The sequence below is a fragment of the Oryza brachyantha genome, chromosome 2 (assembly GCF_000231095.2).
Source record: "Oryza brachyantha chromosome 2, ObraRS2, whole genome shotgun sequence".
NCBI classification, from domain to species: domain Eukaryota; kingdom Viridiplantae; phylum Streptophyta; class Magnoliopsida; order Poales; family Poaceae; genus Oryza; species Oryza brachyantha.
Genome location: NC_023164.2, coordinates 27220004 through 27241836, shown reverse-complemented (window position 1 = coordinate 27241836; position 21833 = coordinate 27220004). Strand labels below are relative to the sequence as shown.

Sequence of the window (21833 nt, the reverse complement as noted above, 5' to 3'; positions counted from 1 at the left end):
TTAGGCCCATGTTTCTGGTGGATCTTGTTTTCGGTCGGCCCACATGACTTAGGCCTTAATGAACGACACGGAGGCGTATTCCTGTCTGGAAGGCGTATTGCTGGGATACGCCTTGCTCTTCCGTGGGGGCGAGCTGTGCCTGAGAGCTGCGTTGCGAGTCGAGGCGGAGATGGCCTCGCCGCGGCGCTCCGGCTCCGAATCCTAAGCCGCCATGGCCGCCGCGGCTGCCACCCCTCGCCTCGCCAGGGTGCGCCTCCACGACCTCGCGCCCTACGATGGCGCCGCCACCCTGGACTACGCCCGCGCCGTCCACGCTCTCTCCGCCTCCCTCACTCGGCACGGCGCCGCCCTCCTCGAGCTCCCCGCCGCCCACGCCGCCATCCTTCGCTGCGCCCTCCAGTCCGCCCGCGCCTTCTTCCGCGCCACGCAAGGAGGCCCCCTCTACCTCTACCGCGCAGGCAGGTACCTTGGCTTACCTACCATGAATTCCATCGCTTCTTCTGCCTTCCAATCTCAATCTGAAGTTCTAAATCACCCCTCCTCCTCCTCCTCCTCCATGGATGGCTTGGGTGGTGCTTCGCCTACTACAGTAGGACGACGGATGACGGCGGCGACACGTCCCCTGCTTGCATGGACGATGCCTTCAGGTGTTTCGGTGAGGCTGCCCGCGCTGCTCTGTCGGCGATTGCTCGCCATCTTCGACTTCGTACCAAGTACAATGCCTGCATTTTTAATCCCTTCCCTTGCTCCAATATAAGTATCAACAGCCTGCTCTTCACGACTACTCTACGAGCTAGCTTAGTCACAGTTGGTCCCTATCGTATTTTCCAGTGCATTCGACCACTTGCTCGATGATACTCCATTGCCTGTGAATGAGGTCTCGTCCTCCGAGTTGCTGGTGGCTTATTCCCATCAACACCTCGCCTCGTCAGGGGCTCAAGTTGACAGGGGCTTCCTTATGCTAGTTGCTTCTGATCATCCAGGAATGGAGGTATAGATTATAATTGTCCTTTTAACTGTGAAAAATCCATTCTTTATCCTTTTTCGTGTTAGCATTTCTGGAATTGAAATTTGCCCATGAGTGCTGCTCCTGCTCGCCGCTATTTTACATTGTTTAGCTTCTATCTGGCAGGTTTGTGACCCAAATGGCCAGTGGTACCTAGCAGATGGGGTTTCAGGCCCTGGTGACCTGTTGCTTTTGACTGGAAGGGCCCTAAGTCATGTTACTGCTGGCATGCGCCCAACTTCTCGGTACAGGATCACTAATGAGAGCAGGTCAGTATGGTCACACTTAAGGTATCGTCATCTCATTTCATTCCCATTTCTCGTGGTTATATGCTTATAATTCCTTGCACTGTATAGTACAGAATCATTTGATATGATAAACTTCTTATTGCAATTTCCTTTGCTGTTGTAGAGCATCACTCACATTTAGGCTAATGCCTCATGCAAATGCTATATTGGATTGCTCTCCTATTTCAGCAGCTGGGCACTGCGTACCCCAGATATACCAACCCATATCTGCAAGTCAATTTATGGATGACTTGTGTGCTGAAGAGCTTGCTATTTCGAATCACTCAGAAGCACCTTCGGTGAGTACGCATGCACAACTGCATCAATTCCATAGCATGAATGCTATGCATGCATATTCAGTACTTGCAATTCTGTGTTCATCATGTGCTCAAAACTATTAGATTACTCATATGTTACCAATTTGGTTCACAGGAATCTCAAGGCAGCTTCGTTAGTGAACCATCTCTCAGAAGTGTTCTCTCAGATCCTTTGTCGTAAGTTACTCCTTTTAAAATGTGCCAGTTTATCGAAGCATATTTATAAGCTGTCTTCTTCTGCATGGATCACTTTACATCTGTATTTACTTATAGGTTATATGATAGTCCCCATTTTCTTTAAGAGGGACTGGGAAAGAGTGATAGACAGTCAGGCGCACACGATACATAAAGTCATAAACAGTAATTTTCACAAAATTACAACTACTTTTGTAAAATTATCACGAAACTACAGATTTAAGCCATTCTATAACAAAACTACAGACTTAATCGTTGTATCTCAAAACTACAGATTTAGTGTCATCTTTTTCACAAAACTACAGATAGAGCCTTGATTTTATCACAAAACTACATATGTTAAGTATTGGGATGGCACATCTATAATCTGTAGTTTTGTGAAAAAGATGGAACTAAAGCTGTGGTTTTCTGATAAAGTTATCCCTAAAGCTGTAGTTTTTGGAACTAAAGATGGCACATCTATAATCTGTAGTTTTGTGATACTATGGCTAAAATCTGCAGTATTGTGAGTTTTTTTTTCCAAACTAGTATGGATGCCATCATCATATTATTTGGCTCACTACGCAACACGTCACAGCTGGATGACAAGAACAGGTGATGAAACAATATTTGGTCTATTGCAGTGGAGCTTTTCTTGAGGATGCTATGGTTCTGTTATGTGGACACTCTTTCGGCGGCCTTATGCTGAAGAAAGTCATTGAATTGGTACATTTTGAAACTTCATACTCGGGCTCCCTGATAGTTATTATTATTTTATTATAACTTTGTGATTGAGTTCTCTGGGTTACTTACTTTATGCTGATTGCACCCTTTAATGCAGCTACAACTGACAATTGAATTTGATTATTGTAACTAACCCAGATACTGTGCACTATTTGCTAAATTTATGCTTTTTATTTGAGGTTACATTATTTAGTTATGTCTGCCTTACTATTTAATAGAGTGTCCTAGTGATAGATTATCCAATTAGAATGAACTGTGTATCACAGAACTGCAACTTAGGACTTTAAGAGTGCTATTATGAGCAAAGGCACGTTCTTGTAAAATCTATATTTACCTGAAGCAGTTTGTGTTTCACACAGTATATGTAATAACAAATCGCTCATGGTACTATAAAAACAGTGTCATATTTCCTCCAAGTGTACTTGCAAGTTGGGGTGGCACCAACAATCATGCTAAATTTATTATTATTATTTTAACTATGATCAGGCAAGGTGCACCATCTGCAATGGAGAGGTTGACCCGGCTAACTTGTTTCCTAATCTCGGTATATTTCTGCCAAATAATTTTCGTCCATGAAACTGGCATTAGCTATGCCTCACCTGCTCACTTACTGTTAGTATTTGGACATAATAGCTTTAAGAGCAGTAGCTACAGTGGTGAAGATGGAAGATGATAGGAGACTCTTTCATAATGCTGCTCTTCGCAAACGCAGGAAAGAAGTGACAGAACGTATGGATGTGCTTAAGAGCACTGGAGGTAGCAAAGTAGGTAACGATGTGGCTGTGTACATACACCATCAAGTAATTAACATTTAACAGTTATTAACTTCATTGTTTTATCAGGGCAATGGTGAGCTGGTGTTGGATGCTGAAAACTCTACGTCACCCAGGGGTGTGCAGTATCCATTTGTAGTAGGTGAAAGGGTACTCATCATGGTATATGGAGCACATTTCTTATAGTGGTTGGGATGCTAAGAAGTAATAAATGGCAGAATTCTTATCGTTGAGCGTTTGCAGGGAAACCGAAGGACTCCTGATAAATTTGTTGGGAAGGAGGCAGTTATCACATCACAGTGCTTGAATGGCTGGTGAGCCATTTTGGATCGTTTGCTTGCCTTTTTTTTCTTTTTTTTGCAAGGAAGGTTGTATGTGGAGTTGTTTTGATTATGTCTCTAATTACATGATGAACCACCGCAGGTATCTTGTGAAGGCGGTTGATAGCGGTGAAAGCATACGGCTTCAGTATCGGTCTCTGAAGAAAGTATCGGAGGTGCAGCTGACGTCAGAGATGAGGCTGCAGCCACTGACCTTTCTGCAGAACAAATAGCCCAGTGGCAGCTGACCATCGCCCGAAAACGAAGGGAGAAACATGAGTATATAGCAGATGGACACATGCATCGCCATGAAGCGTACCGTTGTATGAAAAAGGTCAGTTAGAAAAGTATGGTGATGCGTAATGCATGGAGAAATGTGGCGTTAATTGTATGAAAAAGGTCAGTTAGAAAAGTATGGTGATGTGAAATGCATGGAGAAATGGTGTGGGAGGTGCAGTCTCACACGTAAGCCAAGCTGAGTTAGGGGTTGTTTAGATGGGGCTAAACTTTTTAGCCTATGTCACATCGGATGCTTGGACACTAATTTAAAGTATTAAACATAGACTAATAAAAAAATTAATTTTATAAATGAGAGCTAATCCACGAGACGAATTTTTTGAGCCTAATTAATCTATAATTAGCAAATGTTTACGGTAGCATCACATAGGCTAATCAAGGATTAATTAGGCTTATTAGATTTGTCTCGCGAATTAGTCAGATTATGGATGAATTTTATTAATAGACTACGTTTACTATTTTTAATAATTGTCCAAACATCCGATGTGACTAGGGGCTAAAGTTTAGTTCATAGAAACAAACACCCCTTAGCTGCAGTGAGTAGTGGTTAATTCTTGAACCAAATGTGAATGGAAGTGTACGAGAGTCTATGACAGTTCCTGGACCGGCCAGGGTACTTGGTGAAATTGTCGGTACGTGCAGCGCAGCAGCCTGGAAATTGCAATGAATAGCGTTTGCTGTGACGTCAGTGTACTGTTGTGTGTGGAGGATATATATGTGTGTTACTACTGTACGCAGTTGCCCATGGCGCTTCTGAGCCTTCGGTTTGCCGCTGCGCCTGCGCCCGTCGCCTCTCCGCCGGCGCGACGGGCACGAGCTGCCACGTCGTTCCGCGCCTCCGCGTCCCCTTCTCCGGCAGTCGGCCGCCGCCGCCCGCAGAACGTCCCCGGCGACTTCTTCGTCGGTGAGCCTAAGATGTCCATAGTTTGCTTGTCTCTCTCTCTCTGCAGAGTGCAGTCTCATGTGTTGATGGGGGGTGGCTGCAGATCACCGATGCATCGATTGCCAGGCCTGCCGCTGGATGGCTCCGGTAAATCCCTTTTTTTTCGGATTGCCTCACTTTTTAATCTCACACTGCGTGCTTGCTTTGGTTGCTGACTGATGGAATGAATTGCAGGAGGTGTTCAAGAGGATTGACGGAAAAGCCGCGGTGGCCGCGCAGCCCGTCTCGGAGGAGGATAGGATCAAGGCGCTGCAGGTCCTATTGCCACCTACTCACTTCTCTCCATCCATTCATTCTACTATTATTCAGACTTGTCTTTCTGAATGAAACCCTGCATGTCAATACGTCATGTGAGGTGGTGTTTAGATTGCGAAAATTTTTAGAAGAAGTATCACGTCAAATGTTTGACTAGATGCCAGAATAAGTTTTTAGACACGAATGAAAAAATAAATTTCACGGCTAGCCTGGAAACCACGAGACGAATCTTTTGAGCCTAATTAATCTGTCATTAGCACATGTTGGTTACTGTAGCACTTATCACTAATCATGGACTAATTAGGCTTAAAAGATTCGTCTCAAGATTTCTTCCGTAACTGTGCAATTAGTTTTTTGATTCATCTGTATTTAATGCTTTATTTAGGTGTCCAAAAATTCAATATGATGTTTTTAGAAAAAAATTTTAGGACTAAACAAGGCCTGATTTGCAGGCTCTGCTCTCCTGCCCTACTGCCTCCATTCACACCGAGAAACCTGCAAAAGAAATTCTTCAAGTGCAAAACATGTTCCCGCTCCCCATCGACACTGATCTTCTCCCTGTATGTATAGTCAATCTATCAACTTGAACACCCCATTTCGGATTGCAGCTACCAATATATGACTCTCATGCTATGCCATCCATCTTGCACTACTCGAATATTTCCAGGGTGTTTATCTTTGTGGCTATCATTCTCAAGATTCATTTGGAGCAACGTCTTATCTTATAACCCACCCAGATGGGAACATACTGGTTGACAGGTAAATTCCAATATGCTTACGAAATTACTTGTCCTTAGCACCCATCTTGCCATGGCTAGACATGTAGTTATGAACATCCAGTCAGACACATTGGTAGTGTTCCTTCTCGTAACTGTTTGATTTCAGCACAGAGCACTGAACAATGTGGTAGCAATTTTTAGCAAGTCTTATTGTCCTGTTTACATGTGGTTATTACCAGGTCTTCTGATATTTTCTGATTTTACAGCCCAAGGTATACAGCAGAACTGGCAAATAACATCGAAAAACTTGGTGGAGCACGCTACATGTTTTTGACCCACATGTATGTTCAGACTGTACCACGTGGTTCTTTAATTTATTATTATTATTATTATTATTATTATTATTATTATTATTATTATTTTGTGAATGCACCAGTTTACTTTGGATATTGAATGGTGTCTAATTAGTTACTTTATAGGGATGATGTAGCGGATCATAGGAAGTGGGCTGAGCGGCTAAAATGTGAGAGGATCATCCATTCAGACGAGGTAAGACCCTCATTCAAAGGATTTCATCTTTCCATATCCTTTTGTCTGACCCTACAAAGACATTGCTTATTCCTGGCCGATCCCCATTGAGTACTCAACCAACACTGTTATACTTTATAGCCCGGGGTACAGACCAGCACGGAGAGGGCAGTAGTTAACAGTTTGCATTACAGAACGTAGTGTAGACTAGTCTAACCAATGTTGCTCTCAGATACTTCTCCTGATACTTTTTACTGCCATTACCGTGCTGATGCAGGTAGAGAGTGTTACTGCAGATGTTGAGTGGAAACTTACTGGAAATGGCCCATGGAACATTGGAGCTGATTTCGAACTTATCCATACCCCAGGCCATACCCAAGTAAGAAGTTCAAATTGTTGGAGTGTGTATAAAGTGAATTGTCCGCCTTTTCCTATTAGCTTAGGCTTTTAGATGTAACATGCAACTTAACATGGTATCAGAGCCAGAAGTCTCGAGTTCAAGTCCTGGCTGGTGCGCAATTATATAAAATAATTGCAGCGCCCACTCTAATAGTCTTTCCCTATCAGTTTAGGCTTTTAGGTGTAACTGGCTGGTGCATGAAACTTAATACAAATTAAATGAAAGAATTTGCTTAAGCAATACTTGTAGCCTTCACCTTCAGTATGGAAGGCCTCTCTGGATTGGGTGAAACATTCTTGAACATGGAACATGAAATGGAAGGCCACTTTTTTTGTAACAAACATCTGGCACTATCCTAGCCTTCTTCCGCATACCTTGGATTCATTCATTAAATGTAAAAGTTTTTCAGGGCTCGGTCTGCTTGTTCTACAAACCAGTAAAGGTGCTTTTCACTGGAGACCATGTTGCAAAATCAGAAGAATCTGATGATTTATATCTCTTTCTTATGTACAACAGGCAGCCAGGTAGAATCCTCCTAGATTTTGTCTTACTGAAGATATCTGTGCAGTTGGGGCACCATTAGCTTAAAGTCTGATTAATCCATCTGTTGGATAAACTTGCAGTGAGCTTGCAACTGGACAGCATGAGAAAATTATTGAAGTTAGACTTCGAATGGTTTTTACCTGGTATGTGTTCATTCAAGTGTTGCGGATTGAATAGTAATTACCCAAATTCTATTGGTTTTATAACCTTTTCATACTTCTAATTTAAAGTTCTCAAAATTTACCTTCTTATGAGAGGTTGCTGCCTTAGCATTTGGGTGCATATATTTATGATAATGATTATATATTTATATATAAGTTGGTTTCTATTGTTTTCTTTAAAATGACATAATTAAGTTAGTGAGGCTTGCTGAACACTGATTGGTAGTTTTTACCTTCTCCAGGTCATGGCCACAGAATCCATTATAAAGATGTACATGCTAAGGATTCAGCTATCGAGTCCCTGATAGCTAACTACACAAGCTAGAAGTATCTTATAATTTTCTCTACCTACAGTGCTTATAAATAATACAAGCTAGGAGCATCTTATAATTCTCTCTACCTTCAGTGTTTATAAATAATGATCGGTTCTGGAATAAAGGGGCCAAGAGGAAATGTAAAACTATTCCGTCAACAAAAGTGGCACTTCATGCCCTTGGAAGATGATGCTACCGTTGTAGCCTTTTATCGCACCGCCACATACTTTTGTAACTTGTAGACGGTATCTCTCCTTATGTGGCTAGAATCCAATGCTTCAGTATATGTACGATGTACTAGGATGTATCAAGTCGAAATATGATGTATCAAATCGAAATTTGGGGTACAAGAACATGTAACTTATAGGGATATCCTTGTTTATTACAACATGAATTCAGTAACTGTAGCATATCTAATTTAGTCCCAAAAAATGTTTCTTGGCTCTTATTTTTCAGAAACATCTGTTGAAAGTGAACATTATTGACAAGCGAACCGTTACAACCATCAATAACTGACCTTTTACAGACAACCGAAAAGAAAACCTCAACTTCATAATAGCTGACCCTGAAACAAAAATTGAACGATGCAACATCCCCAATGGAAACTTAATTTCGGTGTATAACCATATTTCTTAATGATATCAATGAACAAAATTGACCTCTCCTCGAAGTTACACTTCCTGGCACCGATTCCACAAAAAGAATGATGTCCCATTCTTGATGGTACAAAAGAATTAAAAGGATATAAAAAAAGATCCCGCTGTATACTCATTAGTGTTACATAAGGTACAAAACTGAGACTCTTGGCCAGAGAAATCCTCCCTGTTAGAGCAATGCTTCCAAGTATTCATCGACGTATGCCAAACATGGCCAATGATCGGTTCTTATCCTAACCAATGTGGAGGCATAGCCTACTTCCATCGAAAAGAGGAGATGATACCTTGGTGGTAGAAATATTAGGACACGCACAATGCCCATATCCCTCTTGCTTAGATGGGCATAAGTCTCTGCTCCAACCTCAAATTCATCTTCGTCACTACGCCGAAGCGAAAGGTTTGTGTCCACTGAGTATGGAACCAACGCATCTGCACCAACAGTAGTAGCTGATTCACTTTCCTCCCACACGATGTTCTTAATAATAGCATTGCCTCTTAGAATGGTAACAAGTGAATCTCCAGCAACACTGACAACAAAGGGAGCCAGGTATCTTTCAATAGCTCTAATCAAAACCTTTGGAGTCACCTCAAGAAGTTTGACAGACCGTGTTCCATTAATCGCAGCAGACCCTTTCCCTCCTGCCAAAGAGAAGGTCTCCCGACCTGTGCTCGAACAACTGTTGCAGGCCTCCCATAAAGCATGGAACAGATCCTGGTAATACTCAGCTACATCCTCTTTCAGAATATCGTGAGGTACACTGGCCTTCAGAAACATGTCCTCGATGCCAACTGTAATGGGTTGAATGGACCCAGATATGACTTGGCAATCCTCCGTGTTGGCAGTGATGACAACATCAATAAGACCAGGTGATGGTTCTCGAGGCTCTAATTCAATCACTACTGAAGCACAATAACTTGACTCTAACTGGTGGCCATTATCTAAGGGCACAATGTCCATACCAGACCCTGGAGGTTCACCTAGAAGGAAAGGTACATGACATGAAGGGATTTTCCCAAACTGTGCACTCGATGAAAAATTAATTGTCACTGCATAAAGGGCCGGCAACCCATCAACCCCTTCAGAACCTGGAACTGCTGAATCAGATCCCCAAGCATGGTTAAATGGCTCTGAATCAAACCTAAATGTGCAAGGTATTCTTATTTTGAGACCAGATGAGTGGAGGTAATCAGGAATGCATGCAAAGTGCCTCCTAAGGATTTCCAGTGTTTCAGCACCCTTAGAATCCATCACACGCAACGCTTCTGGTGTGTAGCCAATTCTCTCGATGGTAGGTTGGGGTGTCTTTTCTTGCTCCGGAGGAGTTGAGCTTACATCCTGTATACTTAGAATGTGACCAGATGCTCTGCTCTGGATGCTGAAGTTAGGCAATGTAAGGGCCCAAGACTGCTTCACAACCAGAGGCACAACTCTTTCGAGATGAATGTAAGACGTTAAGCCAGGCATGCTCTTAAGATCTTGAGAAGGACGTGGCGATGGGACATCAAACAAAGGACCTGGATGAGAGGGTGTAACACCTGCAGGTTGCTCTCCGATTCCCATGAGATGCCTCAGCTTCTTTCCAGGAATGCAAGACAGCATTCGCAAATATATCCTGGATGGTTCATTTGATGAAGTGAGAAGACAATAGAAAAACATCTATCACCAAACAAGAAATATCAGAGATTCAGAATAACTACCTTGCATGGTCCCGGACCTCCAGATCTGGGTAGGACTTGATAGTGAGAACAAGTAGGCGTGAGAGTGGAACAAAGATGGAAGAGCTGTGATGGTGCTTCAGCATAACACGACAAATGCCCACTACCTTGCTGCCCTGAGACCATGTTTTCAGTTCTGTCTCTGGATCATGCTTCTTGGCAAGTGAAACCATCTGCTTGGTGAGCAACTCTATTAGGCGGAGCTGAGGAACTGTCTCATTCTCCGCGATCTTCTCAAAGAGCGGGTAGTACGATGCCAGTTGGTAGCCTGGTTCAAGCCTCGGAAGCAGATTCTCATCAAGTGTTCGCAGCAATTGCTCCCCTGCCCACCGATGCGTGTTGCATGCTAGAAGACGGTTGATGAAATCAGCAATTACTGGGACTAAACCTCGATGTTCTGATGTCATATCAACCAGCATAGCCTACACAGAGTGACCAAGAAACTTAAGGATTGCTAAATTTCAAAACACTGGAACATAATTAGGGTTCTTCCAAGCTGATGGATGTGCCTATCATTATTTTTCATTCCAATAGAATTCTACCTGTAAATGGTGGAAGATAGTAGAATTCAGGAGCTCACCAGCTCCGGAGCAACCTGAGCCATCAAGACTGTGAGGAGCAGCAGCAATCAAGACCTCATGTAGCGCCCGGAACGCCACACCAGTCTCAGTGCTCCATCCTGGGAGCCACCTGAAGGCTGCAACGCAAGCCAATCCATCATCGACGAGCCCAATTGGCTGGTTCACATCTCTGGCACCTTCAGTCTTCTCGCCATCAATCCCAACAGAAACAAGAGCTAGACAATCTAGCTTCTTGGCCTTGACAGCAAGCGGGTCGAACACACCAGGATAAAACCATCTAGAAAGGCCAGGCACTGCAAATCTAAACTTTTCAGACCCAAGAAGCCAATGCAACGCGAGCAACCGTGCTGGAAGCGGCCGGTGTGCCTCACGAGCAGCCAAAGCTAGACGGCGTGCCATTTTACGCTCATCTTCAGCCCCAAATGCATCTGGAAACTGGACGAACAGCGTGAGCACCGAGTGCAGAAGCATGAGGCTGGACGAATGTGCCATCCCGCCAAACTGCACCTTGACGTGCGCTGCGATCGCCGGCGCCCACCCCACAACAGCTGTAGACACCTCTGCAAGGATGGCCGCCATCTCCATGGCGGCTGCAGGCGTGAGGACCTGTGGCCTCTCCATGATCAAAGCGAGCACCTTCCTTATGTCCCTCAAATTCGCCTCCGAAGGAGGCAGGGGATCGGCAGGAGCGGGCGCAGGCGAGAGGAGGTGCCCGGGCACAGAGAAAGGGGTGGGCGGTCCGGACACCGCCAGGATGGAGGTGGCGGAGCTGAGCCTCCCGAGGCGAACGACGTGGCGGGCGGCGGAGGCGAGGAGGAGGAGATAGGACTGCGCGGCCGGCGAGCGCTCGGCGGCGGCGAGAGCGTAGACGTGGCCGAGGACGTCGGCGAGGAGGCCCGGGAGCGCGGCGTCGAGCGCGCGCAGGGCGTCGCAGGCGAGGGCGCGGGCGGCGCGGTCGGGAGCGTGGTTGGGGCGGTTGGCGGAGGCGAGCAGTGCGTTGACGATCCCGGAGAGGGGGTCGAGGTGGTCGGCGGAGATGGGGGCGGAGAGCGCGGAGGCGAAGGCGGATGTAACGGTGACGAGGAGGTGGTCGCGGAGCGGGTGGTCGGAGGGGAAGGAGAGGAGGGAGGCGAGGAAGAGCGGGAGGTGGGAGGGGGAGGGCGGGAGGAGGTGGTCGTCGAGGAAGGAGAGGAGGAGCGGCCTGAGGTGGGAGGGGAGGTCGCGGCGCGGGAGGGAGGAGAGGGCGAGGTCGAGGAGGGGGAGGTGGAGCCATCGGTGGCGGCGCGGGGTGGAGAAGTCGTCGATGAGCTGCTCCCAGTCCTGAGACGAGAGGGAGGCGGGGGCGGCGGGACGGTCCATCGCCGGCGCGGCGACGGCGAGGGAGAAGCAGTGATGGATGCGGTGGGAGAGAGAGAGAGAGAGAGAGACGTGGGGAATTGGTGCTGCCGCTGCCGATGTGGACGGGCCTCATTCCTTTGTTTGTGGGCTGGGCCTCTATTGGACTGGGCCTCTGTAGATCATGAGCGAATTTTTTCTTCGGAGAAAAAGAAAAAAAAGACATAAAAATGGGGATGCGCTGCGCCTGCGAAAAGCGAGAGAAAACTGGTGGGGGTGGGAGACTCCACGCCACGTCCACGCGCGGCTGGCTGTGGTTGCAGCTGCAGCTTCCCCTTCCCCTTCTCCGGCGACGACGACGAAGAGGTAGCTTAGCTATCTAGCTGCAGCCGCGCGCAATCCTCGCCGGATGTCGGTGGACCCCGATGCTTCCCCCCTCCGCTGGCACGCCGCCGCCGCCCTCCCTCTCCTCCGCTAGCACCTCCGCCGCGGCAGCCTCATGCTTCCTCCCCTCTCTCCACCGCCGCCGCCGATGCCGCTGCCTGCCCACCCCCAAAGCCGCCGCCCTTCCGCCCAGGCGCCCCGCCCCGCTCTCCGCCAGCAACCTCCCGTTCCCCCAGACCCCCGTCGTCTCGGAGCCCACCCAGCTCGCGCCCCCCGCCTCCTCCACCTTCGCGCCCGGGACCTACCGCGGAGCCGGGGAGGACCCCCTCGTCTCCAAGCTCCGCACCCAGCTCGGCGTCATCCACCCGCTCCCCGCGCCGCCCGTCAACCGCTCCGTCCTCGGCCTCTTCGCCGTCTTCTTCTTCGTCGGCGCCGCCTTCGACAAGCTCTGGACCCTGCGCAAGCGCCGCCGCGCCGAGCGCGAGGTCAAGGTCAACGGCACGTGGCCGCAGGTGCCCACCTCCAGCTTCTCCCTCTTCCTCGAGGAGAAGGACCTGCAGCGCAAGGAGTCCGTCGAGTGGGTCAACATGGTGCTCGGCAAGCTGTGGAAGGTCTACCGCCCAGGCATCGAGAACTGGATCGTCGGCTTGCTGCAGCCCGTCATCGACAACCTCCAGAAGCCAGATTACGTCAACCGCGTCGAGATCAGGCAGTTCTACCTCGGCGAGGAGCCGCTCTCCGTCAGGAACGTCGAGCGCCGCACCTCACGCCGCGCGAACGACCTACAGTCAGTTCCCTCTTCCTCCCTCCTCAGTATTTTTTTCTTTTCGATATCGGATTGAGTTAGCTACAGCAAGAATCTTAGGAATATTGTTCTGTCTGGGACATTGCTCTAGTGAGTACTACTTCACAATCCGTAACACATAAGTAATCAGTATGAAAACCCAGCTATCATTTGGCTACTAAGTGAGCAAATTGGAATGACCACGTATGATGGCTCCATGCAGACATTGGTATTAGATGTGTTATTCACTATTTACCTGTAATTCATGCCAAAATAGGACTTTTTTTAAGGATTAGTGTCACCATGATGATGACTGCTCCAGCAGCTCAATTCTTATTACTGCAGTCTATGGTGTGGGCATGTATATGTCAGCATATAATTTGTTCATGCTAGTTTTAGTTTCTAGGTTGTTGTTGTCTACATTGTGTATATATCATGATTAACTGTTGGCAAAAAAAAAGTCAGCAAATAACTCTTGCATTTCAGGTACCAAATTGGCCTCCGTTATACTGGTGGTGCACGCATGGCATTGGCCCTCTCCTTGAAGTTTAGTGCTGTTCCTGTGGTTGTGCCAGTCTGGGTTCGAGATTTTGATATCGATGGGGAATTGTGGGTTAAACTAAGGCTTATACCGACAGAACCATGGGTGGGAGCTGTATCTTGGGCATTTGTATCCCTCCCAAAGATTAAGTTTGAGCTGTCACTTTTCCGTCTTTTCAATCTTATGGGTATGCAGTTGCTTATTCCAATCTCATTTTCCCTATGCAACCTGTACTTAGTTTCATACTTTTTAAGGTTGATTTGTTTATGATTCCAAAAGATAGCATGGGTTGGCACCTTTTAACTCATATGACTTACTGGAAGCAAATAGGCAGCAGGATTGAAGGTTGCCCTATAGTGTCATGTAATACATCATTGCAAGTGGCCCATTTCTGCACATATCTAGGGTATATCGTGGTCCAATTGTTATGGTCAATGTTTTAACGGTGTTTATTGAGTTTTTTTTTGTTGGGCTTCATATTTTTATGTGTCAGCCCTTTATTTTATTTAGTTTTCTGTGTCCATTATATAAAATTCTGTTTTCTGATGGTATGTTCAATTTTTTTTTGCATGGACATGGTTCCTATCTCCACCAGCGATTCCTGTTCTATCAATGTAAGCATTATCATCTCAAACATCTCTGCAGCATCGTGGTTAGATAAAATATCTGATATTACTTGTTCAAGCCATCAATATTTGTTATAGACTTATAGTTGCTTACTTCACCTAGACTCTTTTTAAAAATATGACTGGAAAGTTCACGAACGTTCTGTTAAGTTATAAGCAATCATATTTAATTGATCTCCATAAAATGCAGGCAGTCTTGCATAACTGTTGTTTTTATCGTGTTTAAGGAAAATTATGTGATCATTCCCTAATTAAACACCTTAGGGCTTAGCTTTTTGTTGAAAGATGTATACTGTTTTTCATGGTGCTATTTAATTGACAGACCTTGTTCACCCTTTGGCCAGTACTTCTAATAAGACACTTGTGATTTTACTTGTAGGTTTCTCACAAAACTTCTAACGGAAGATTTGCCACGTCTCTTTGTGCGGCCCAAGAAGATTGTCCTTGATTTTCAGAAGGGAAGGTCTATGGGACCTGTTGCAGGAGGTGTTGCAAGTGACGTAATTCAAAATGTTGCAAGTGGCATACTTCAAGATGTTGCAAGTGACATAATTCAGGATGGGAATAAGGACTTTGTTGGAGAATTATCAGTGACATTAGTTGATGCTAGGAAGCTTAGCTTTGTCTTATTTGGTAAAGAATAACTCTTTGGTTTCCAAATGAAAAGATTTTACTGGTTTATAATGATGATTAAGCATCTGTTTAATCGTCTGGATCTTGCACCCAGTATCTTGTTAGAAAGAGTTTGCCTGCTCGCAAAGGTCTACCTAAATCAAGTCATTAAATGGTTTTACTACTGGGGCAAGCTAAAGATGAAATAAAAAATTAATTCACCTATTCTTACAGACATATGTGTCAAGATGATTGAATAATTTAGTTTTTTGTCACTTGCAGGGAAGACTGATCCATATGTTGTCATGATTCTCGGTGATCAAGTAATAAAAAGCAAGAAGAATAGTCAAACAACTGTAATTGGGAACCCTGGAGAACCAATTTGGAATCAAGTAAGGTTCTGGTAGCGTTATACTTTACTCCTTAGCATTTTGATGGAACCTTTTTTTTCATATCTTTTGTATGCCTCATGTTCATAACCACTTGATATCAAACAGGACTTTCATATGCTAGTTGCGAACCCTCGCAAACAGAAGTTGTGCATTCAAGTAAAAGATTCAGTTGGTCTAACAGACATCACTATTGGCACTGGAGAGGTAGGGTTTGATCATTGCGATTTTTATTTCAATATAAAGATTCCCTTAATCTCCTCTGTAGACTGAACTGTGATATAGCATGGAGATTTGTAGTTCAGTTTACCGTTTCACAGCACTTTGCTAGGTCCAGCATACATATATCAATGACAAGTAAACTGGTGCATTTTGTTAATCTCTTTTGTGTGTCTTTTGTTGAAGTGGAAGAAATTGTTTCTTAGTTTATTCTATTTGACAGGTTGAGTTAGGATCACTTAAAGATACAGTACCTACAGACAAAATTGTAACTTTATATGGAGGATGGGGCTTATTTGGGAGACGGTCAAAAGGTGAAGTGCTCCTTCGCCTCACCTACAAAGCATATGTTGAAGATGAGGAAGATGAAGGGGTGAAAAACGAGTTTGCGGCAGGTTATGTTTCAGACGAGGATGTGCTAGATTATGTCCAAGATGGTCCAAGTACTGATATGAATGGTAAAGAGAGAGAAACCTTCATGGATCTTCTGGCTGCGCTTCTTGTCAGTGAGGAATTTCAAGGCATAGTGTCATCCGAACCCGGAAGCTTCAGAGATAGTGAGCAGACCAATGATCAGCAGGCCACTAAACCCAGAGATGGGGAAAATATTGCAGCTGCTGCAACTGATACAGGGACAGTCTCCAATAGTTCGACAGGTAAGAAACTGTCAAGTTCACTCTGCTATGTACCCACGCTGCATAGGGTTGTTCATTGGCTTGTATTCAAATATCCATTACATCACTTGAGTTATTGATTTGTTTATGATTCAGATACTGCTCTAGTGTGGCTTGCTGCTATAACAAGTGTGATGGTGCTGGTCTCCTCCAACCTTGGTGGTTCAGGCTATTTCAACCCTTGAATGGTTTATCTCGAGAAAAAAGAAACTTGAAGAGTTGTTGAGGCATGAAGAATCTAATCTGACTAGGAGTCTTTGGCCGATCCATCTGTCTGATCATCCGCAGTAGCAGAGATCGTCTTGTTTTGATTTTTACCTTTATTTTTGCCGACAAGTGTATATTCCATTCCCATGTATCTATCAAGCAGAGGAATCAAGAATGGCTTGGCTTTTGGCGGCGCTCTCTCTTTTTTCTTCTTCTTCTATATGATTCACACGATGTAGCATATCCTTTTTGTGCAACCATCCTTGCACAATATTGTCAATTTTGAGAATGGGAAATCGGAGTTGCGTTCACCCCACCTAATCTAAGGGAATGTGTTCGACAAATACTGCGGCAGATTAGCTGTAGTCGGGACTTTTGGGCCTGCTTGGTTTTCTTCCATTGCTATCCTTGCCAGTTTTTTTTTTTTTTTTGGCATTGCAAGATCTAGCCTAATACTTCCTTCAGTTTACAAATCATTATTGTCTATTATAATATATATATATACACATATATATATATTTTAACATATATATATATATATATGACTTTATTAATATATTTTTCAAATTGAATTAATACATATAGACACTATATGTATACATATAATCTATATGTTTATAAGTAAATATTCTAAAACTTATTTATATAGTAAGGTTCCAAGAGTTTAATATCAATCTTCGTCAAAACAACAAATACTCCTAAACCGATGGGAGTAGATTTGTTGGCTATAGTGAAGTAGTACATTATCATTTCGCTTCTATCTTTACTTATAGGCTAAAATTTAAATTTTAACCTTAAATTTAGAGTTAATTTTGATATTTTATACCATATTTTATTTTTCAGTATTAAGAACATGTATAGAAAAATTTTATTTACGGGTTATTCTTACTTAGCCAAACCAAAACTTTGGCATTGCCAAATTTGTAGAAAAAAGTTATTTTCATTTATGTTTGCAAGCCAATTATACAAGGTTGAGTTTAGTGTAGAACCAAAAATACCAGTGAATTAAGAGAGAAGGTGTACAGATGGATGGACCCGCTTGTCAGTGAACGCAAAATATCAGAAGAGAAATGGCGGGAATGAAGGGAGCCATTTCCCGCGCTTTCCGCCTCCTGCTTTCCCCAATCTCCCGCGCTATTTTATCCCCTCTCGGCTTTTAGTCTACTCGATCTCACTCCGATCCCGTCGCCCCACCCGCCGCCGCCACCGCCACCGCCGCCGCGAGAGGAGTGGCAACCATGATGATCTCCAGCCAGCCCGACCCTTTCTCGCCGTCGCAGTTCACCTCCTCCCAGAATGCCGCCGCCGACTCCACCACCCCTTCGAAGGTAATCCCGATTCGATTCTCCACCTTCCTCTCATCATCGTCATCATCCTTGTCTTGGTTACAACTCGCAAAAGGCGGGGATAAATCTCTCTCCGGGTGTGTTTTTTCAATTTCTAGACCCGGGGCGCATCGAGCACCACGCCGCTCACCGTGAAGCAGATCTCTGAAGCGCAGCAATCTGGCAGCGCCGGCGACAAGGGCGCTCCCTTCGTCGTCGACGGCGTCGAGACAGCCAACGTATGGAAAAACATTGGAATCTCCCTTTAGTCCTTTTTAGCTAGCGTGCTGATTTGGTTTTGGGATTTCCTTGCTGGTTTGCAGGTTAGGGTTGTGGGGTTGGTTAGTGGCAAGACGGAGCGGAACACGGATGTGTCCTTCACGATCGACGATGGCACCGGCCGCCTCAATTTCATCAAATGGTGAAACCATTTCGCCGATGCAATTAAGATCCTACTACGTAGTATAGTTTTACTGCTCTACTGCAATATCTGGATGTCTACTACTGCATATAGTTCAGCTTCAGTGCAATCGTACCAGAATGCCAAACAACTGAAAATCTGCAAATATTTTTACCAATCCTGAATGTTGATGATTAATCATTCTACTATGAATAAACAAATAAATACTAGCTATTTTTGGAGCCCGTCAAGCATTAGATGATAATAAGCACATTAGGCCCATTTTTACGGGAAACAATTCTAAACTCTCGTGGATATCCTCTCATATATTGCATGTCATCTAAATAGTTATAAAAAATACAAAATATTAGAAAAATATATATTAATATGAGATATGTCACTTGGTTGACTGAAAAATGAGACATGTAACTCTAGAAATATGTAAGTTCAAATATGACTTTTGTAAATTGTAGCAAAAATAACAAATATGACTTTGAATATATACATATTGTTCAGAGTTAAATTTGTTATTTTTGTTACAAATTGTAGAAGTCATATTCGAAGTCATACTATCTCATATTAATCTTGCCAAAAAAATGTTAAAAAAGTTATGACTATTTAGATGGCATATAATAGATGAGGTGATGTTTTTGAGAGTTTAGAATCCACTCCATTACTACAACATCCTATGGTTCTGCCTGCCCATTAATGGCTTCAGCAGGTTTCAGTTTACATGGTTATTTATCTCCATCTATTTTACAGGGTCAATGATGCTTCTGATTCTGCTGAAACCGCTGCTGTTCAGTACGTATCAGTCATACCATTCATTCCTGCTTCTATACATTTGACCATATTTAATTTTTTGAGGAATGTTACCATCTTTCTCCTTGAGAATTATCACCTTTTCTCATAGCTCTCCTTCTTCCTAATGAAAGGAATGGAATGTATGTTTCTGTCATTGGTAGCCTCAAGGGGCTTCAGGATAGGAAGCGTGCTACTGCTTTCGCTATCAGGTAACGTTCATATATTCTGCTGAATTGCTGATGCAATGAGACATGGAGCTAATTTGCTCTCCTTTTTTTTCCATTTCAGGCCTGTAACCGATTATAATGAGGTCACACTACACTTCATCCAGTGCGTACGAATGCATTTAGAGAACAATAAATCAAGCGTATGCTCCTGTGATCTACACTTGCTCTATACAAAAATCTTGCAATAGTAATCTCGTGTTCATTAGTTAGAAGGTTCATAAGTTGACTTGAGAAAAAACTAATGTTTTCCTTTAACATTTTAGCTTGCCAGCCCTGCAAAAACAAATTCTGCTATGGGATCCTCATCCTCCTATGGTTTCAGTGAAATGACCACTCCAACCTCCGCAAAATCCAACCCAGTAAGTTGAATTTTCAGTTATTGCATTGATCAAACAACAAGCTGCTGTGCTGCCATGATTATATTCCCTCATCCCCTACAGGCACCAGTGTCCAGTGTAACAGATGGATCAGAAACGGATTTGCACGAACAGGTGCTGAAAATTTTCCGCGAACCAGCAAACGTGTAAGTTGCACATCCATCCTCCCTTTGCCTTGCAGGAAAACTAATGCTTGTCCTGTCCAAGTCAACTACCTTGACTGAAGTCCGAATGCTAGACCCTGTTTTTTTTTGCCTTTTCTGCTTAGAATCATCAGCTCTTGTGAAAACCCGATGCTCCGTTATTACATATCTGGGGCATATTTGCAAACGAAAAATAAGTTGTGAATAAAACTTGTATATGCGTATTCTTAGCAATCTAAAAGACTACGGTGAAAAAACATCCAAATTAACTTTAAATTTAAGGTTAAAAATTCAAGTTTTGGTTTATAAGCATAGGCATAAGCGAAAAGATATAGGTGATTATATTTGCCGATTAAACAAAAGTAGAGTGTGTATAGTTGGCTAGGACTGTTAACCAGGAGAATGCTTATCTGTCGTAGCGATCTGTTATCTTCTTGTCTGACCATCAATCAAACTGGCAGCGAGAGCGAGCATGGTGTGCACGTTGATGAAATCGTGAAGCGCTTCAGGCTACCGACGCCCAAGATCAGGTCTGATCTCACTCGTTTGCTCTCATACACACACAGAGAGATTCGATGAAAAATTATGTCTGGTGGTTGATGCTTAGCTCGCTGTGTTAATTCATGCAGGGAAGCTGTTGACTACCTTGTTGATGTTGGGCACATATACTCAACAATAGATGATTTTCACTACAAGTCAGCGTTCAATGAGTAGAGGGAGGCATCAGTTGCTAACTAATATGTATAATCATCTAGCCTAAGCTGGCTCCAAGTGAAACTGAAGAAGCAGCTCAAACTATCCTATTGGATCTTGAACCTGTTCCTTTCTTGTTAACTCGAGAAACGATCGAGATGCTTCATGCCATGCTAACCAGTGTGAGTGTTGTTGTGCTCCATCCAGTGACAAATTTCATGTAACCGTATCTGTGTCGAGTGACAAAACATATATATGTATGTTGTTTTGCAGCATCAGCATTGCTCGATCTCTTTGGATGCAGTTAGTTTAATTGTGATATTGACACATCATATCGATCGATCAGAGAGGAACTAAAGAAAAATGATACTGCTAATTTATGTTGGGGTTTATGTGCATTTTGGTAGATGGATGGTCCAATCACAATAATCTGGGAATTGATGATTGAGGATGAGAAGCATGCATTGGGGTTGAATGGATGGATGGATCACATTCACATTCACATGGACCTGGCTAACTAACACATGCGTGTGGATGAATTGTGAGCTGGCCGCACGGGGCTAACATACAAATGTTGTGTTGTACTATGCTTAGGTAGCACTGATCCATCCATCCTTTGGTGATCTGGAAATAATTAAAGGAGCGAATTATTAAGGAAAACAATATGCACTACTCCACTACTAGTACAAAGGGGAAAAAGACAAGGTTAATTAGCTGGCCAGGAGACCTACCTACAAAAATATCAGAGGATGCTTACAGGTGTATTTGTTTCTAGTGGCCGGAGTTTAGGTTACTAATTAGTCCTAACAGTATATATAGGTTCTAACCTAATTAGGCACATGTCATTACTGGTTGACCAGATAACATATGTATGCCAGTGGATTTTCTCCTATAATTTTGCATGGAGTAAGTTTTTTTTAAAAAAAATGGCTTACAATAACTCTTAACTACTACTACCTCCATTCTAAATAACTTCGGATTCAGATTATGTACCTAGACAATCCGACAATCCCTTCATCCCATAAAAGTTTCATTTCTTTTGTTTTTAACAATAGAAGACTTGATTTCTGACAATGTACATGAAAAATAGTATTTTGTACCATTTATATTCATAGTTTTCTTTTTTGTTTCTTTAATATATGTTAACATTATTCATTTTTAAAAAAGCAGAATTGGATTTGATATAGAATTTCTACCTTCTGTTTCCATTAGTAAAATGGTAATTTTAATCTAGACCCACCACAGAATGATGACATAAAATCTTTCCTTTTTATTTGATTTAACGAAGTAATTTTAGGACTTTAGAGTAAAAAATAGTAGCTCATTTTTACCTCCTTTTAAAATATGTAGATGGAGATT

The 21833-nt window shown here is 43.6% G+C and overlaps 5 protein-coding genes across 6 annotated transcripts; 4 read left to right on the top strand and 1 right to left on the bottom strand.

Moving 5' to 3' along the window:
- Window positions 1-104: 104 nt before the first annotated feature.
- Window positions 105-3864, top strand: LOC102705229. 2 transcript variants are annotated; one of them, XM_006649136.3, is made up of 12 exons: window positions 105-462; window positions 591-713; window positions 832-991; window positions 1133-1275; window positions 1418-1592; window positions 1726-1787; window positions 2429-2510; window positions 3015-3072; window positions 3162-3292; window positions 3371-3463; window positions 3545-3615; window positions 3725-3864. In XM_006649136.3, exons 1-12 carry the CDS (start codon window positions 212-214, stop codon window positions 3852-3854), a joined length of 1479 nt encoding a protein of 492 aa, XP_006649199.3. In that variant the 5' UTR covers window positions 105-211; the 3' UTR covers window positions 3855-3864. The 2 variants fall into 2 exon arrangements, with proteins under 2 accessions (XP_006649199.3, XP_040376824.1); XM_040520890.1 differs by having other exon boundaries at window positions 1133-1296.
- Window positions 3821-8247, top strand: LOC102709903. Its single transcript, XM_006648103.3, has 12 exons — window positions 3821-3955; window positions 4657-4822; window positions 4905-4948; window positions 5036-5116; window positions 5569-5676; window positions 5784-5875; window positions 6102-6176; window positions 6315-6384; window positions 6641-6742; window positions 7173-7287; window positions 7387-7449; window positions 7710-8247. The coding sequence occupies exons 1-12, from the start codon at window positions 3920-3922 to the stop codon at window positions 7790-7792; spliced, it is 1035 nt and encodes a 344-aa protein (XP_006648166.2). The 5' UTR covers window positions 3821-3919; the 3' UTR covers window positions 7793-8247.
- Window positions 8248-8377: 130 nt separating this feature from the next.
- On the bottom strand, window positions 8378-12118 carry LOC102704955. Its single transcript, XM_006649135.2, has 3 exons — window positions 10696-12118; window positions 10136-10575; window positions 8378-10050 (listed from the first exon to the last, which is right to left on the bottom strand). Exons 1-3 carry the CDS (start codon window positions 12091-12093, stop codon window positions 8607-8609), a joined length of 3282 nt encoding a protein of 1093 aa, XP_006649198.2. The 5' UTR covers window positions 12094-12118; the 3' UTR covers window positions 8378-8606.
- Window positions 12119-12333: 215 nt separating this feature from the next.
- LOC102704680 (synaptotagmin-2) lies at window positions 12334-16692 on the top strand. The gene is made up of 8 exons (XM_015833773.2): window positions 12334-13240; window positions 13724-13965; window positions 14374-14392; window positions 14784-15037; window positions 15299-15408; window positions 15514-15612; window positions 15848-16280; window positions 16395-16692. Exons 1-8 carry the CDS (start codon window positions 12495-12497, stop codon window positions 16481-16483), a joined length of 1992 nt encoding a protein of 663 aa, XP_015689259.1. The 5' UTR covers window positions 12334-12494; the 3' UTR covers window positions 16484-16692.
- A 1002-nt stretch (window positions 16693-17694) lies between these two features.
- Window positions 17695-20855, top strand: LOC102709624 (replication protein A 32 kDa subunit A). The gene is made up of 10 exons (XM_006648102.2): window positions 17695-17833; window positions 17950-18069; window positions 18154-18251; window positions 18993-19034; window positions 19166-19243; window positions 19323-19401; window positions 19525-19620; window positions 19702-19784; window positions 20243-20311; window positions 20411-20855. Exons 1-10 carry the CDS (start codon window positions 17744-17746, stop codon window positions 20493-20495), a joined length of 840 nt encoding a protein of 279 aa, XP_006648165.1. The 5' UTR covers window positions 17695-17743; the 3' UTR covers window positions 20496-20855.
- The last annotated feature ends 978 nt before the right edge of the window (window positions 20856-21833 follow it).

What these genes read in the sequence shown, in the direction of transcription:
- LOC102705229 (XM_040520890.1), top strand. Translation starts at nt 212, where the DNA reads ATGGCCGCCGCGGCTGCCACCCCTCGCCTCGCCAGGGTGCGCCTCCAC. An exon ending in TGAAGAAAGTCATTGAATTG is followed by an intron (nt 2,511 to 3,014) that starts GTACATTTTGAA and finishes AACTATGATCAG; the next exon opens with GCAAGGTGCACCATCTGCAA. An exon ending in TCACAGTGCTTGAATGGCTG is followed by an intron (nt 3,616 to 3,724) that starts GTGAGCCATTTT and finishes GAACCACCGCAG; the next exon opens with GTATCTTGTGAAGGCGGTTG.
- LOC102709903 (XM_006648103.3), top strand. Translation starts at nt 3,920, where the DNA reads ATGCATCGCCATGAAGCGTACCGTTGTATGAAAAAG. An exon ending in GGATCATCCATTCAGACGAG is followed by an intron (nt 6,385 to 6,640) that starts GTAAGACCCTCA and finishes GTGCTGATGCAG; the next exon opens with GTAGAGAGTGTTACTGCAGA. An exon ending in CTTCGAATGGTTTTTACCTG is followed by an intron (nt 7,450 to 7,709) that starts GTATGTGTTCAT and finishes TACCTTCTCCAG; the next exon opens with GTCATGGCCACAGAATCCAT.
- LOC102704955 (XM_006649135.2), bottom strand. Translation starts at nt 12,093, where the DNA reads ATGGACCGTCCCGCCGCCCCCGCCTCCCTCTCGTCTCAGGACTGGGAG. An exon ending in CTATCTTCCACCATTTACAG is followed by an intron (nt 10,576 to 10,695) that starts GTAGAATTCTAT and finishes CACTCTGTGTAG; the next exon opens with GCTATGCTGGTTGATATGAC. An exon ending in GAGGTCCGGGACCATGCAAG is followed by an intron (nt 10,051 to 10,135) that starts GTAGTTATTCTG and finishes TGAACCATCCAG; the next exon opens with GATATATTTGCGAATGCTGT.
- LOC102704680 (XM_015833773.2), top strand. Translation starts at nt 12,495, where the DNA reads ATGCTTCCCCCCTCCGCTGGCACGCCGCCGCCGCCCTCCCTCTCCTCC. An exon ending in CGCCGCGCGAACGACCTACA is followed by an intron (nt 13,241 to 13,723) that starts GTCAGTTCCCTC and finishes CTTGCATTTCAG; the next exon opens with GTACCAAATTGGCCTCCGTT. An exon ending in AGTCTCCAATAGTTCGACAG is followed by an intron (nt 16,281 to 16,394) that starts GTAAGAAACTGT and finishes TTTATGATTCAG; the next exon opens with ATACTGCTCTAGTGTGGCTT.
- LOC102709624 (XM_006648102.2), top strand. Translation starts at nt 17,744, where the DNA reads ATGATGATCTCCAGCCAGCCCGACCCTTTCTCGCCGTCGCAGTTCACC. An exon ending in CGCCTCAATTTCATCAAATG is followed by an intron (nt 18,252 to 18,992) that starts GTGAAACCATTT and finishes TCTATTTTACAG; the next exon opens with GGTCAATGATGCTTCTGATT. An exon ending in TAGAGAACAATAAATCAAGC is followed by an intron (nt 19,402 to 19,524) that starts GTATGCTCCTGT and finishes TTAACATTTTAG; the next exon opens with CTTGCCAGCCCTGCAAAAAC.